General features: G+C 30.2%; 2 protein-coding genes across 2 annotated transcripts in view; one reads left to right on the plus strand and one right to left on the minus strand.

Annotated features, from left to right (window-relative positions):
- LOC139481199 (uncharacterized) overlaps positions 1 to 456 on the minus strand; it is a 174,056-nt gene extending 173,600 nt beyond the window's left edge. Inside the window, exon 1 of the mRNA XM_071264356.1 lies at positions 347 to 456. Coding sequence (XP_071120457.1) covers positions 347 to 416 — 70 coding nt within the window. The 5' untranslated portion in view covers positions 417 to 456. The remainder of the gene's footprint in view (positions 1 to 346) is intronic.
- A 6,147-nt stretch (positions 457 to 6,603) lies between these two features.
- The window catches only part of LOC139483071 (uncharacterized), an 81,414-nt gene continuing 71,057 nt past the window's right edge, over positions 6,604 to 16,960 (plus strand). The window contains exons 1-7 of the mRNA XM_071267099.1: positions 6,604 to 6,920; positions 12,006 to 12,090; positions 13,503 to 13,539; positions 14,133 to 14,262; positions 14,671 to 14,734; positions 15,418 to 15,524; positions 16,696 to 16,778. Of these exons, the coding sequence (XP_071123200.1) occupies positions 6,762 to 6,920; positions 12,006 to 12,090; positions 13,503 to 13,539; positions 14,133 to 14,262; positions 14,671 to 14,734; positions 15,418 to 15,524; positions 16,696 to 16,778 (665 nt within the window). The 5' untranslated portion in view covers positions 6,604 to 6,761. The remainder of the gene's footprint in view (positions 6,921 to 12,005; positions 12,091 to 13,502; positions 13,540 to 14,132; positions 14,263 to 14,670; positions 14,735 to 15,417; positions 15,525 to 16,695; positions 16,779 to 16,960) is intronic.

A 16,960-nucleotide genomic window follows, 5' to 3' on the forward strand; every position in this document is an offset into this window, starting at 1 on the left:
ACCGACTGAAGTGCACTTAAGTTAAGTGTTCCTCTACGTATTTTTAAAGTAGCCAATTGAAAACTAATAAATATTATTAATTATTATTCGAAATTATTCAGAAAAAAAAAATGATAATAAAAAAATATTATTAATGGTCTGATAGAGAAAATAGTCTTGTTTCAAACACCACATTGACATATCGTACACACAACGTGTTTTCTTAAAACAAAATGCGTTAACATCAAGTAATTAAGATGCAGCTGACAATTATCATCACAGAAAAGTTAAAGAACTGAGATGAAAATGGATGAAACTAATAAAGCCGCTCTTTGATTTGTGAGATCAGTAAATCTGTAAAACTTACAGTGTTCCTTTTTCCCAAGCACAAAACAAATTGATGACACACGAATGAGTAATCCGACTAAAATCATCATATACAAGTTAGATGACTGTTTTCTACAACAGAAAACACATGTAAAGATATTTGACAATTATATTCACCAGAAATCAAATCAGTTAGGAAACCATATCAGTGATTGTAGTTTGTTAGTTTGTTAATGTGGTTCAAATGTGTTTCCAATTTTTTATATTGATTCGAGCGTTAGTTTCCCAGTTTAAATAGTTTTACACTAGTCATTGTTGGGCCCTTCATTGCTTGCTGTTTTATGTGAATCAAAGAACCGTGTTGAAGACCGTACTTCAGCAAATAATGGTTTACTTTTACAAATTGTGACTTTGATGGAGAGTTGTCTCATTGGCACTCGTACCACATCTTGTTATATCTGTTAACTTGTTATGACATACATTTGTTTACATTGTTGTTCCTTGTTAACGGTGAAACATTGCGTCATTGACAGTCGTGCAACTAGAACATGTCAATATATATTTATATTTTCTTGTTTTTTTATTGCAATGCCTATATTATTTATACTTCTGTTCTTTTCACTTTATATGAAAAATGAATTACTCTGTATTTCTGACTGTATTTCCTTTTTGTGGAAACTTGTTGACATCGAGATCTCAGACACGCCCGCGTTCAAATGACATCGAAATTATTTTTGAGAAAATACCTCAAAGCGATCATTTCCAAGACGCTGGTCGCTAAAACATGCATTTAAAACTGTGAACTGTAAAAGTGCGAGTTACCTCAGGTTCACAAAATAGATCTTGCATAAATAATAAGGAGAAATAAAAAAAAAAACATTATCTGTCTCCATACTTAAGTTTAGATATGATTCAATTTACTATTTTTAAGATATTGGTCTTTAGTCTACTGACAATAGTATTAGTATTATCGACTAAGGTAAAATCAAAGTTTTTAACAAAACAAATAAGTTTATAAACTTGCAGTTAGAATATCGAACAAAATCATGGTAATAAATTTCTTTGCTCTTCACCTGCAGTTAAAAAATTAATATAACATCATCTGATATCTTTATCTAAAATCTAATAACTACAGAAAGTAATACCAACTTCTAAACAATTTTTATGATACAAAGAAAATGAAATGAGGTTGCAGGACCGATGTGACCCATAGTAGGTAATATTCCAAACAAATATTCAAATAGATAGAATAATAATTACGTTATTAAATAACACAAATAAAAATGCCAACATAAATGTGGCATATCGGAATGCCTCAAAAGCATTAGTATGCCTGTGACTTGAAATACCCAATATCAACATTAAAACAGTGTGCACGACATACAAAAAGAAGATATTGTATGATTTTCTACGTCAATGGTCGATGTACAGCCTTAACGATCACTGTTCATTGTGTTAATCAAGGGAATTTTAGAAAGCTTTAAAGACTTCTCCCTTCTTGAATATTCCTTGGAAAGGAATATATTTGTTTATACTTCTCTGAAACTAGAATAAAGAGTTTGAAACCCTTTTGAACGCATGCAGGATTTGATTTTCTTTTAATGGTTTAAGGCTTACCTTCCTTCGGCGTAATACGTTATCCATTAAAACACACAATTTATGTCAAAACTTCTAATGATTATGTTTAAATTTCGTTTCCTATGAACTTTACTTTCCAATGTAAGAAATCACTATTAATATATCGTTCAATTTGAATTAGTTTATTGCGTAACAAGCATTTACTACATGCTCTATTATAAGCAAAATTATGTTGTTTCGCTGTCCTCTTTACTGTAGAAATTTAATTTTCAAATGCTTATTCTTCTGAATGATAATTAAGGCATGCAAAAACTTTACAGGGGAGGTAATGACATTGTTAACCTGATTCATTATTTCCCGCGAATTCGAACAATTACTAAAATGATGTTCTTTTCCAGTTTTCGAATGATTTGAATTATATACTTGAAATGTGTGCATGGACAGCTCTTTTTAAAAATGACAAATGACTCGATATTATACGAATTTATTTGTCTTAATATTATGAATAAAATCACCGATGATATACTTTCAAATTAGTAAATTCGCATGCTAATTGATTTTACTATAATTCGGAAATTTAGAAAAAAATATTTTCAAAGATTTGTTTCACAAAATGATATTCTTAATAGTTCTCCAACATATCTTTGAACAAAACATTTTAGGTATGTCTGTCCAAATGATAGAAATGTCAAAGAACCGATATTTGAAGTCTAAGTCTAAAATGTCAACATTATTTATCTCTAAATGTAGCACATGAGTTTTTGTTTATTTATTTTATATTTTAATTAACTAAGAGCATGTGTGCAATTGTTCGTAAATCACTCTGGGAACAAATATGCATCGTATCCCCTACAAAACCCTTCATATTTACCAAATTCTACCCAGATCTTACTTACATAATTTATAACCAATAAAATTAAAGAATGTTTGAGCTAAAGTACAAGACTTAGATATACAATAAAAGTGCTGTTTCTCTATGATATTTGTATGTATTTGTTACATCTGTGATGAATTGAACTACAAACGAAAACATCGTATTGATACTCATTATGTATCAATGTGATTTAAATACTGCCGTTTAATGTCGTGCCAATCAGAAAGTATATTCATGATTGGTCTTATTTCTGTTTATTATGTATCGAGCACATTTGTGAAATTAGAGCATTGCATAATTGCAAAACGCCTGATATATTTGATTGCTTTACAGCACATCAGTCGAAACTACATTTTGTGTACGTTTGATTAATTACTTTGGGATAAACATGTTTGCAAAAGTATGAATTGTTCGAAATACTAAAGATTTCTTATCCCTGGCATAGATTACCTTAGCGCATTTGGCACGACCTTTTAGAATTGTGGGTCCTTATTGCTCTTGAAGTTTTTACTTGTTTTGACTTTCTAACTATTTTGATATGAGCGTCTCTGATGAGTTTTATAGTGACAAAATTCGTGACTGGCGGATCAAATTATCAAACCTAGTTCTTTTAATAACTATATATTGACACCACTTGGTCGATTCCAGCGTATGTGGACGTTTCTCAATTATATGGTTATAATTTATGAATATCCGTGTTTGCAAAAGTATGAGTTATTCGAATTACTTAAAATTTCCTTATCCCAGGCATAGATCACGTAGCCGTATTTGGCACACCTTTTTTTCGAAATTTGGGTCCTAAGCAATTTTCAATTTTGGACTTGTTTTGATTTTCTTACTATTTTGATCTGAGCGTCACTGATGAGTCTTATGTAGACGGAACTATTGTTTAGTTTCCAAAAAAGGTCTTCGAAAGATACCAATGTGTTGTTAATACATATTCAGTATCAACTGCATAAATGATAATTGATGGTCTTGAAGTGTTGATTCTAGGTACAATGTACCGACGTTATTTTAGAATTTCACGTGACTCTCATTTATGTGATCTTTGGTGTGTTTGAGCTTTTCCTTTTGTCATTTGTTGAGAGATGTGAGTTTTTTCGGAGTTATGCGTTGTTGTTATTTAATTAACATCTACGAGAGTACCACCCTCTCTTTAATAAACACTGTTATGGAATAGAACAGTATCTGTAAATAATCCGTTTATTTAATTTTGCAATGTTTTTCGACAACATAGCATGCATGTTATTTATCAGATTTGATTGTTTCAGATTGAAAACAAAATATCTATTAATTGGTCTTATATATATAAATGTCATCAAAAAATATATCTATGTATCTAAATCCCATGTTTCAAAACGACGGAACATATCATTCCGTTGTTAGATAAGGCCTGAAGTTACTCTCGTCTTGTTTATGAACACACCATTGAATCAGTTTGACGACTTTACATTAAAATATATGACAACGTGATTATGTTAAAGTTCTGATTGTCAATTTCCCATTTTCTTGAATTAAAATATTTGCTTTTCACGCATTTTAGGTAATACATTACACTCTATCGTGAATAATGGGATAAAACTAATGCATAACTGACGACAGTGTATTAATTAAACTAGACACATCAATATGTGCTTTCTATCACTTAGACATATCAGTTTTATTTGTGGAATTTCATGAAATAATAACTGTTCATGAAATAAAGAAGCTGGTCATATTATGTTTACGCGAACAATTGACCCTTAGAAATAACAATGATGTTTTTGATTTTTCAAAAGAGTTAAAATATTACTTGCCTTTGTTAAGTCAGAATATTGTGTAAAATCCACCAAAATATTACATAATTTAAAACGAAACATCCGTGTTTATGTTTTTGTTATAAATAAACCGTGTTTTTACAGTGTGATACATTGCTATGTATCTACCAATCCATTTTACACGGTAGAATAATAACTAGTATTTTTAAAGATGCTGTATTATAAACAAGATAATATGTATATCGCATATCTCAGCACTGTGGATATTTTCTAAGTGCAGATTAACTTTAATAATACAAGAATAACCTTGTTATTTACCTACTCTTTTTTCGGCTGTAAATGTTTAAATGATGTACAACCAAGTGAATTTGAGATTTTTTGTAATGTATTTAAAAAGTATGAAACAAAAGTAACTAGGTAAAGTCCTTGCATGGATATGTTTTATATTATTTACAATTGTCACACACACTGTAGATATATTGCTGTTTAATACCAAAGGCAGATTAAATCAAATTTAGAACGAGAATATAATGATGTGATATGTATTTAAACCCCTTTCGTTTTTCAATTGGACTTCTTTTACGCTACTACGTACTGCGAGGAGTAACTGCAAACGACTTTGGTTTGACCCAGCCACTGTTGTACCGACCATTTAGGAGCTAAATTTGGGATGAATATGTTGTTAAAACAGTGACAGTATACATTTAAACACACGAGATTTGCATTTCGACAATTAATGTCTCTTCGGTGATGATTAAGACTTATGTGTTTGAATTTCTAAACCCTAGTGCAACAATATCAACAACAAATAATATATCAGAGTTTCACCTTATTAAAACGATTGACATAAAACACAATATAATATTAGCATATCAATTTATAAAAGAGCCACTCTCAAAAGAGTTATGAGAGACTGTAAAACACACATTAAAATACATTAGAGAACATCTATAACAAATATCAATATATTAACATAAAACACCATAATATTAAAAACATTTATACAAAAAAAAAAAAAAATATATATCTACGCTTATTTACAAGTATAAATTACACTTTTTCTTAAAAAGTAGTTCATGGCAAATTGTGGCTGTAAAATAACAAAATCTGTCATCATGAAACATAAATAAAAACTTGTCCTCATTACTATAATGACTAAAATTACATTCTATATTACATACACTGTTACAAAATCAGTCATGATTAAGACTTATATGTTTGAATGTCCAAAACCTAATGTAAATATTGATTAGCTGATAGAACGATTACTGTGCAAAAGAGAAGCAACGAAATCAGAAGTGTTTAAATATAAATATAAGGCTGAATAAACATGTATGTCTAGCTTTTAAAGAATGTTTCATGATACCCCTATAATGAAGGCTGAGAGATAATTGGAATCTGTCAAATGAAATTCGTTTCATATATTCTATTTTTTATTCTATTTTTACGATTTTGGTATGAAAACACCGTTAAACAATATTGTAACCGATCTTAAAAACACTTGACACTGTTAAAAGTAAATGAATAGCTTATTCAAATTGTCAAATATATCCACTGATTTTATTTATGAACTATCCGGACATTATAAAGAAAAACGTAGTTATGTATTTAAAAAGTTAAATGCAGTACTAATGTTGATATATATACTATATCACAATAATGACAAAGACTTTACTTTTTGGATGGTGCGGTTGTATAGGAGATGATCAGAAAATGGGGTAATGCGTTTTAACGTTTTCAATGTTTGCGTGGAAGAAAAATAAATGTATAAATGTTAAAAATCAAAAGAATAGAAAAATTCTGAAGCTGTAGTGTTTAAACTATAAATACAAAACAGTATATTTAGATGGTTTTGTCGCAACATAAACAGGTTTAACATCTAAGTAAATCAAAGCCGCTACAAACTCCTCTATTGTCATGGTAACCCACCCTGAAAGTCGGTCATGTTCGAAACTGTGATGAATAATGGAAGTTTATGTAATAACATTGCATACCATTGCATATCAATTTAGAATGTTTATTTATAAGTGAGGTACAGATTGGGATAAAATTGATAAACGAAGCATCTAATCGTTTCATGTAAAATATATACTTGAACTTCTTGCATTATTGCAAAGTAGATTTGATTTTTCCTCGAAGATAAAAATATTCTAAGAGACACGAAACTCTGATAATAATTATAAGTGTGTAACAACTTTAAACGAAAATGTGAAATGATACTTTAATACTTACTTTGTGAAGTTAATATGGAGCGGCTATTGTATAAGTACATCTTGATTTATTTAGTATTTGTTCAAACGATTTTTTGCAAATATGTTAACTTTAGATTTGGATATGAATATGAATATAGATTTCACCTGGATACCAATGTTAAGGATCTAGGACAATTCCTTATAGATGCAAAGGTAAACTTTTTAAGGTTTATATCATGTGTCTGTGCAAATATTCCTTTAAGGGTACCAATAACAACTCTTATCAAAACGCATAACTTTAATTAGTTATTATGAAGAGGGTAAGTTTGGGGATAGTAATCAAACAAATTATTAAGGGAAGTATTTTTTTTTGTATAATGGAATGATAAAAACTAGCTTCCTTTTCAAGTTATCATTTATTTTATCTGAAATATCTTAACGATTGATTGATGAATTGTCGTCAAATAGCAGGTATTACCTGCATATCCGTGCAGTTTAAAAGAGGTACGCGTACGATCGATGTAAGGAAAGGTAACAAAAGAAACTAAACACAATGGCAATGATATATATCATGTATATATTAACAAAGGACTACTATCAGTTACTGAAATGCCACCTCCAGACCTCAATTAAACTGATTGAAATATTTTGTCCTCATATGAGTATCACGTACAATTCCTCCCGTTAGGAGTTAAGTATTAAATATACCATCATAAAATATATGAGAAGAACATAACCCGTATCATGCCAATAACTGGTTTTAGAATAAATGTTTTATTTCCGATGCAAAGACCCTATTAGTGAATCAATATTAAATATATGCAATCTTTAATTACCTGACAACAGTATCGTAACTATATTCCTTCTTTATAAATCTGTGTAAAGGTTTGGTTAGCTTTGTGAGGAGAATGCTATCAATGCTGGGCTTTTTAAAGAATATTACCATAACAAATTAGATGTGAAATACCTAAACGTATAAGATGTATGCATGTTGAATTATATTCACGAATGATATCCTAGTATCGATGATAAATTAAAATTAAGTAAATGTTCTGACTAGTTAGTGATATCAAATACCCCTGTGTAATAATTATTCAGTAATACACAATCTTCTCTTGTTAAAATCTAATACGTTGTAACATACTCGAGCGATTCTTACAAGTTGAGATATATAAACTCCATAACATGGTAACAAGGAAATTTCACCTTCTAAAAATGGATAATTAACGATAGATAATGAAAAATCATCTATTTTATCAAAAAAATTTGATATTGAGTTTCCGGTTAATGATATTGATATCAAGATCGAGGAAGTATTTATTATTAGTATTAGCTTTATTCCAAGTTAGTTCAACACGATACATAACTTAAGTATACAAACTGAAGTCGTCATTATTGATAGCCAATATGTCAATTAAATAATTGTCTAAAAGTATTGTTAAATTTTTGTATCAGATGTTGTTTCGATGGGACGTTTTAGTCATGTGTTGTTACTCATAATAATACAGAAAATTGAGTCAGTTGGAATGTTGGTGAATTCGTGATTTCTTTTTCCAGAACATCAATATAAAATTTGCGTCAATCAAGACACTTAGAGGCAGCTTTATCAGCCGAGACAAAACCAAATTCCTTGACGATTTCTTTAAGTTTATGTTTAATACGAGAAATAGGGTTTTTATGGTTGTTGTTAAGAGTAAAATGTTCTTTTAATAGTAATCAAAGCTACCGTAACAGGATATAATTTTCTACGACAGACGCTCGTTTCGTCTACATAAGACTCATCAGTAACGCTCATATCAAAATATTTATAAAGCCAAACAAGTACAAAGTTGAAGAGCATTGACTATCTAAAATTCCAAAAAGTTGTGCTAAATACGGCTAAGATAATCTATGCCTGGGATAAGAAGATCCTTAGTTTTGTTTTGTAAACAGGAAAAATAAAAAAAACAAAATGACCACATTATTGATATTCATGTCAACACCGCAGTGTTGACTACAGGGCTGGTGATACCCTCGGGGACGAAACGTCCACCAGCATTGGCATAAATGTTGTATACGTATATCAAATATGTGTATTACTCAATTAAAAAAAAAGAGTCCAAAGATTTCTTGTCAGCTTTTTCTCGTTTTATCCATTTCAAACAGTAAGTACGGAATGAGTCGTGGATGATATTACAACACTCATTCCAATGATATTTGACGGGGAATGATGTTTAGGTCCTTTAGGAAAGGAAAGATTTCAACTCTCCGTTAACTTGTGTTCTAGTAATACGTTGATGTTAGAAATATTTAATCGTATCAAATTAGATAATATAAAATTCATTTAACGTCAAGTATTTTTTTTCACTAATAGCAAAGTATAGTTATAGATAAAATAAAATTAAAACACGAAATATTGTAATTATTATGACATATATAAATGGATATTTGGTTCTGTAACGTCAATAGGTAAATAATACATCCATAAGAAATGATTAAGATTGTGTAACATACACTACAAACCATTAAAAGTCTGAAATGGCCTATATCTGTACTCAACTGTACTGATTTTTACTTGACCAGTCTGAATTCGTCTGAGATTTACTTGATAATACTCGACTGTAGTCTGAACCATACTTAACAGTCTGAATGTGTACTTGACCAGTACTTAACCATTTTATACGAGTCTGAACCGTACTCGACCTAGTCTGAACCGTACTCGACCTAGTCTGAACCGTACTCGACCTAGTCTGAACCATACTCAACCTAGTCTGAACCACACTCGACCAATTCTTAACCAACCTAGATCTATTCTTTGTATCTATCAACTGAATTTTATCAATTTAGGATTTTTTTTAATAAAAATGAAATTTGAACAACAACTTGAAATTAAAAATGTATTCAATACAGTATTGAAATTAACATTTCACAATAATCAATCATAATATAATTTCAACTCAATATTAATCAACACTTACATAATCAACTTTTAAAATATAAATAAAACAAGCTGATCAAATAATCTAAAAAGAATGAATTGTGACTAATATTTTCAATATTATTCAAAATTTTATGAATATTTTGGAAGTATTTTATGGTAACTGGACTATTTTCACCATTAACTTAAGCCTAGTATAGATTTATGGTGTCAGTTGAGTTCAGGTAATAATGCAGTGAATGTTTTTTGATTAAGATATATATGAAATAGTATATAAAACAACTTAATATTTTTTTTAAAATGAGAGCTTAATTGTTTTGTTTTATTAAACCAACAATTTAATATAATCATGACAATAGAATTTCCATAGCAATCCTTGATAACCTTTTTAAAAAAGGAAATGTATTCCAAAGTAACAGTAAAAAAAATCAATTTATTTTAGTATTTTTTGGTCAAATTAACATGGCATACATAAAGCACTTTAATATGTTCTAATTACCTCAGTACATGTGTGTTTTACAGGTAATAAGAACGCCCTATTTTCTTAAATTCGTGTATTACTTATTTAGTACATATATATATATTTGAAAGGCCTTGTTGTTTAATTTAAACAGGATGTTGCAATTTTGAATCAATGTTATTTAGAATTTAATACTTCTGACCAGGTGTGATCTTATTTAAGAGTTAGCCCCCAAGCAGAGGTTATACTTTATATTTCACCACTAATCAGAAAAACAATTTTATTTATCTATTTAATTTTATCCCTTTTTGATATAAGTTATATATAATATATTTTTGTTATCCTAAATATAATCAGAGATATATTTCTTTTATAAGGTTAAAATTTTTTATAAATTTTGTTGGTTGTTGTTATATATGTCAGTTAAAAAGAAATTTATTTTAACAGCTAAAAAAGTACAGGTTTTTTGGTCTAGTATGGTTCAGACTGGTCGAGTATTGTTCAGACCTTTGGTTAAGTATGGTTTAGACTGGCAAAATAGGTCGAGTACATATCGAGAATGGGTTAAGACTGTTTCAGACTGGTCGAGTAATAGTTCAGACTATTTTCAACAGCAACGATAAGGGTCAAGTACGATTCAGTACAGTCAAGTATGGTTCAGACTGGGGTCGAGTAATGTCAAGTATAAGTCAGACCAATTCAGACTGGTCAAGTAAAAATCAGTACAGTCGAGTACAGATATAGGCCATTTCAGACTTTAATGGTTTGTAGTGATAGGTTTGATAGGGTTGAATGGCGATAATTGGAATAGGATTATGAAATGAGAGTTTGTTAGTTATCAAAGGTACCAGACTTAAATAGGAATTGACAGACGAATGACGATAAGAGGAAGTGGTAGTAACCAAATTGGTTAATAATGAAAAACACTGCCACAGGTGAAGAATGATAAATGTTTTCAGAACACTGAAACTCATATGCATAATACATACACAATGTGACAATAGGGGATAGGATAGATGGAAAGAGCAGACGAATCCTATGATCATTTCATTTAATTTAGACCTGGTTACAATGTTCGTAGTTGTTTACAATACATACGTATCGTATCAGTAAACCAATGTGTGGTACCTAATCTAGAGATTCGGTAAAAAGCTGTAAGACAACGTTATATTTGGCAAAACTTTAAGGAATTTTTGGTCCTCAATACTCTTCAATTCTGTACTTTATTTGTTTTTGTTTACATTTCTGATTACAGCGTCACTGATTAATCTTTTGTAGACGAAACGCGCGTTTGGCGTAAATAACAAAATAATTCCGGGAATCTATGATGAATTTATTTACTACTAATGCCACTTCTGGTGGAGCTTTAATTCCAAGAGTATATCACAAGTGCAGTAGTCAGCACTTCTGTGTTGACTTGAGTTTTCATTGACCTGTTTATCATCATAAATTAACTGTTAACAAAACTTTAAATTTTTGAAATACGAAATTTTTCTACCTCAGGATTACCTTAGCTTTATCTGGCAATCTTTTTTAAAAGACTTTTTTGTCCTCAATGCTCTTCAAGTACATACTTTATTTTTTTTTTTTTTTTAATATTTTTGATTCGAGTATCACTGACGAGTCTTTTGTAGACGAAACGCGCGTCTTGAATTAACAAAAAAAATCCTGGTGTCTATGGTGTGTTTATTTATATCTGTAGAACAATTTTGAAAGTAATATATCTGTTTAAAACCTTTTGTTCCTGCATATAGCGTTGCATTATTGTTGATTAAAATATGTTGATGTTTGTTATTCTTTTCTGCTCGTTAAATATTCTAAATAACATAAATATGTTATTGAATCATTTAAAAATATTTCAATTAATTTTTCTGTATATATCGCATGGAAAAGGTTTTACAGTTTAAATAATTTATTGCAGGTGGGTTACACAAACATTGATAATCAAGATGGTTTCCAGGAAATTCTGCTAAGAATATATGCATTCTCAGTAACAACTCATGCAGGTAACATTACACTGAAGATGATGATACATATTAAAATACGCACATACAAATATTGTACATTATCTATAATACTAATATAACGAGGTCCATTTTGTCAGCCGTCATGAGGTAAAAACGACAAATCAAAGAATTCAACTTCATATATCGCTAATATAGGACAATGGTTTTGATAAAAAGTTACACCACTCCAGACCCTTTAGTTGTCCACATAATTAATATTGCCAATAATTAACAAGTTCCGGGTCGAATCCGATATCGGTACCAATAGTATATTCACCTGTTACCTATTACCTTACGTTCCGCATCTGACGGGCGCACCACCATACGGTGTATTTAGGATTTTGATATATACACATGATACACGGGGTCATAACGATAAACCACAGGGTTGACACTACTAAATTCAATCATTGTCACAGTGTTCCCTATTGTAGTATTTTAATCAGTATGACTTACTAAGATGACAATACGAGTACTAAAAATCTGGACTTAAATTAAGGCGTATAGGTACAGTTTTGAATTGTTAGCCGGCATGACGTAAAACAGCGAATCAAAGAATTCAACCTAATTTATAACTAATATAGGGCAATACTGTTGTCCCCTTTCCACAGGTAATGTCTGTCTCATATTAAGGCGTACGCATAGTTATATACTTTAATTTAGCTACGGACCCGCGATATCACGGGTGTGTTCTATTTTCATATAAACATCATAATCATGTCAATAAGACAAACAACTATAAGTATGTGTTTACTTCTGTCCTTGAAGCGGACAAAATAAAGTATTACGTAGCATTATCTGTCTCTAATTATAATTTAAAGAAACTATGTCAGTATATCTCTTCAACATATAATGGTACTGTGTGGGATTTTAATTCGTTTAAACAAATTGTAAGGCTTCATGAGCCTTGCAGTTTCTTCAGGGTACGACGAATTTAGCAATGTTTAAACTTTGCTTGTAGTATTTCTATTTGTTAACGACTAAAACACAGTGCTGCCAAAACCAATGATGTCTCAAAAGAACTTTAAGGGATTTAGCAGAATTGATCTCTGAGTAACTAATGTAAACTATTAAATCCTGTTTATATCTCGCATATTCCAGGACGTTTTGATATTTAATTAATGTAAACGAGTTCAGAACATCAGTAAAAGACACATAATATTAATTTAGTATTCTATACAGTGTATGGACCCAACATTTGTATGCGGCATAAATTGTAAGCTTACTTAAGCGATGAAATGATTTTCTCTCGTTTATATTACTTTTAAAAGCAGATGTTTCGTCTAGCACGCCTTTTTCATTATTGATTCATTATAAAAGAAAACACGAACGACTTTGGTCACATCAAATGCATACGGACAATTGAGTTTACAATATTATGAATCTGATAGCAAACTTTTCATGTTTTGTAGAAAACCATTCAGGTTCTCAAACAGAATTTTCAAAATGGTACGTAAAATCTATTATTGTTTTACCAAAAGTTTTCTATACAAACGCTTTTTACATTATGTTGCACAGTCTACAAAATAAAAAAAAAACTGCATTAGATATCGTTTAAATGGGTCAGTGATTTTTACCACATTAAGAGGTATTAATATTTACTTTTATTCATCAATCCATTACGTATATATATACATTTTTTGTTTACAACATATGGTTTGTTTCTATTTGCATGGAGATAAGCATATTTGTATTGCCATTTTCTGCATATATTTCATATAAAAAGTCCCTTTGGGTTGCTAGAGAATATGAATATAGTCCCTTTTTTTCTTTTCCAGCCCGACAGTGAAATTATATTGTATGAATACGCATGCATGCCCTAGCAGAATTGGACGTTAAATCCGATACCTCCAATAGTGCTTTCTACTTGTTTAAACCCGTGGCAACTAACCCCAAAGAGATCTGTAGGATGCCTGCTTCTACTCCTATGGATTAAACTCTTATTTTTCAGTGGCAGTTCAATTCAATCATTTTTTATTGTAAATTAGTATACAAAAATTTCAGAATTTTAGTACGACATTACTATGTGTTATATGTTTAAGGTTTTCGTTCGAAATTACCCAAAGAGGAGAAATTCTTAGTGTTTATCACCCACCAGAAGATAGCGAAATTCTTGCCATAAAGAAAGGATTTGCTGCAGTATTTTCCTCAAAATTGCACAGCAAGGAAGAGGTATATACATACCCTTTAGCTATTATAGGTAGACTCAAATCTACAGGACTACAATGTGTATTCAAATTGTATATGTTAGTCATTACAAACCATTTAGTATTTCAATTATAGACATGATAGATGGTACAAATGATAAAACTACCATTTTAAGCTTCAATGGCATAGACAATTAATTAACACACTAGTGTGAAACAAAATTCAAGTCTGACGAATTTTATGAATTTTACACTCCGGATTGTAACAATGCCTATGTTTTCATTCAGTGTTACTGACAATGAATACATTCAGTGTAATGTTGATCAAAAGTTTTTGTATTCTGTTATTTAAAAATTATTCTTATGACTGTTTTAGTTGAGTTTTCATTTACCCTTTCACACAATAAACACCATAGTATGTCAATACTTTTAGATAACAGGAAAATCTATTGATCTAAAGAGTTGGGAATACTTTACAGAAGAGGTTGGAAATGAAGGTAAACACATTGTTATTGTCTAATCGTATGTAAATTATATATATGGAATAAATAATCCGTAAAAATATTACACTGGAAATCAAAAATTATATTAGTATGATCAATGATCGAATGCGAGTAGCCGTTGAGAGAATTACCAGTTTCCTCAGGAATTTAATTACTGTTCAACGTTTGAATTATTTGATTAGTTATTCCTTTTATTGTATTGACTTTTAATATAAATAGAGTAATGAGGGTTATTTAAATGTTCTTAATTCCTATCATTTCATTACGGAAAATTTTGCAAGCAATGGATTTTGTTTTACGTTTACATGAAAGGGTCTATAAAAGAAAGGAAAGCTGTGCAATCTTTTGGTACTTAGATAGAAGAGTTTCGGCCATGACACGCTTCTGAAAAAAAAATCATGAACAGTAGTGGACTTCATTATCAATCATTAGAACCACCTTTTACACCCGCATATTCATTTTTTTATGAATACAAGGTACTAGTAGTCTCATACAGCATTTTTTTAGGTCCGCAAAGTGTTTTGCTTGGTCATTTATATCTTTGTGTTAAGGTATTACCTAGTTTGATATCACCAGGTTCAACCTACCATGTCTTCTTAAATAGTCCTATACAAAGTCAGGAATAAGACAGCAGTTATCAAATAGTTCGTTTCTATGTTTGTTATAATTCTTAACAGGTCCACATAGTGCTGTCTATAAGGTAAAAGAAACTCCTGTAGGAATAGCGTTTAAGAAGCAACGTAGAGGCCATGTTATTCCAAATGCGAAAGGAACATTGACAAAGGTAAAACAAAATAATATTGAATGTACTTTCCTTAATGAACAATTCAAGTTTACCCGTCAAATGCACAGAATACTTCATGATATTGCGGTTGTTTTCATCTGCAATCAAAACTGAAACAGAATTGACTCTGTTTTAAAACTCTTTCATGAAATAACCAAGCATAAATACTAATCGGACCAAGTCCTCATAAATCTTTGGACGACGGACAATTCACAATTATTAGTATGTGCTTTTAGAATTGTTCACCTCCACATACACTTAAATATACTCCGTCAATTACAACCTGTCCGATTGACTTTACGATTGTCAAAGTCAAAAGGCTATAAAGTTTAGAGGAGGTACAATGCCATCACCCTTTTTATTTATTTTTATCATGTTCTTTGATCCTAGCTATTCTATAACTTTATAGGAATTACATATATAATCTAAAAATCATATAAATAAAGCTTTAATTAAGGCGGAACAACTGGACACCATAGGCAGGAAACAGCTAAAATTCCAAGTCAAACAACATTGAAACATGAACAATAACAGACTTTTAATGAAATTCACTTTTAACCCTCGATAGGTAAACTTACATGGCAATAAGGATGTCATATAGCATCACGAAAGGTAGTTTTTTCATCCATGATGTCTGAAACTACGCAATTGATGTGAAAATGTATTTTATGCACTGGTTTTATTGTACACTTTTGAAACGATTTGCGTATTTTAAAAGCATCTAGTGATTGCAAACTTTAACTTTAATGATTTAAGAGTCTATACAATTTTAAAAAGGGACTTGCTCTTTAATACGATATAATTTTTTATTTATCAGTTTTTAAAGTTTAATTAACCTCTTTCACAGTCAATTTCAATTGTAACTAGTTGTTTTATGCCAACGTTTATAAACAAATGAAGGAAACATTTTTGTTTCGAGAGTCTGAAAAAGGTAGTAACTTGAGAACGTAAATGTATGTTATTGGTGCTCTATGAAATTTTTTCCTAAGAACAATAAAACAATCAGTTCTTTTTAGCATTACGAGAAGCGTTTTTGTGTAAATCATGAAAAGTAAATTTACTAACTTGTGGACTTGGTTAGAATACTGAAAAGTTTATGAAACATTAATTATACTATATAGCATAGCAACAGGTTAGAAAAAAATAGTGAACATTAGTATTTATTTCCTAGGTTCTACATTTTCACAACAAGCTTGGAATAATCCATAAAGTAATGATAGAAGAGGATTTTTCTTTACCTAGATCAACTGAAAGGTTTGCTTATCAAATCATAATTATATCATTTAAGAGTGGACATTAAGCCTTACATGTACCATTAAAAAAATAAAAGTAAAATCACAAAAATACTGAACTTCGAGGAAAATTTAAAACGGAAAGTCCGTAATAAAATGACAAAACACATCAAACAAATGAACAACAACTGTCATATCAATATA

Source organism: Mytilus edulis, chromosome 7 (genome assembly GCF_963676685.1).
Source record: "Mytilus edulis chromosome 7, xbMytEdul2.2, whole genome shotgun sequence".
NCBI lineage: Eukaryota > Metazoa > Mollusca > Bivalvia > Mytilida > Mytilidae > Mytilus > Mytilus edulis.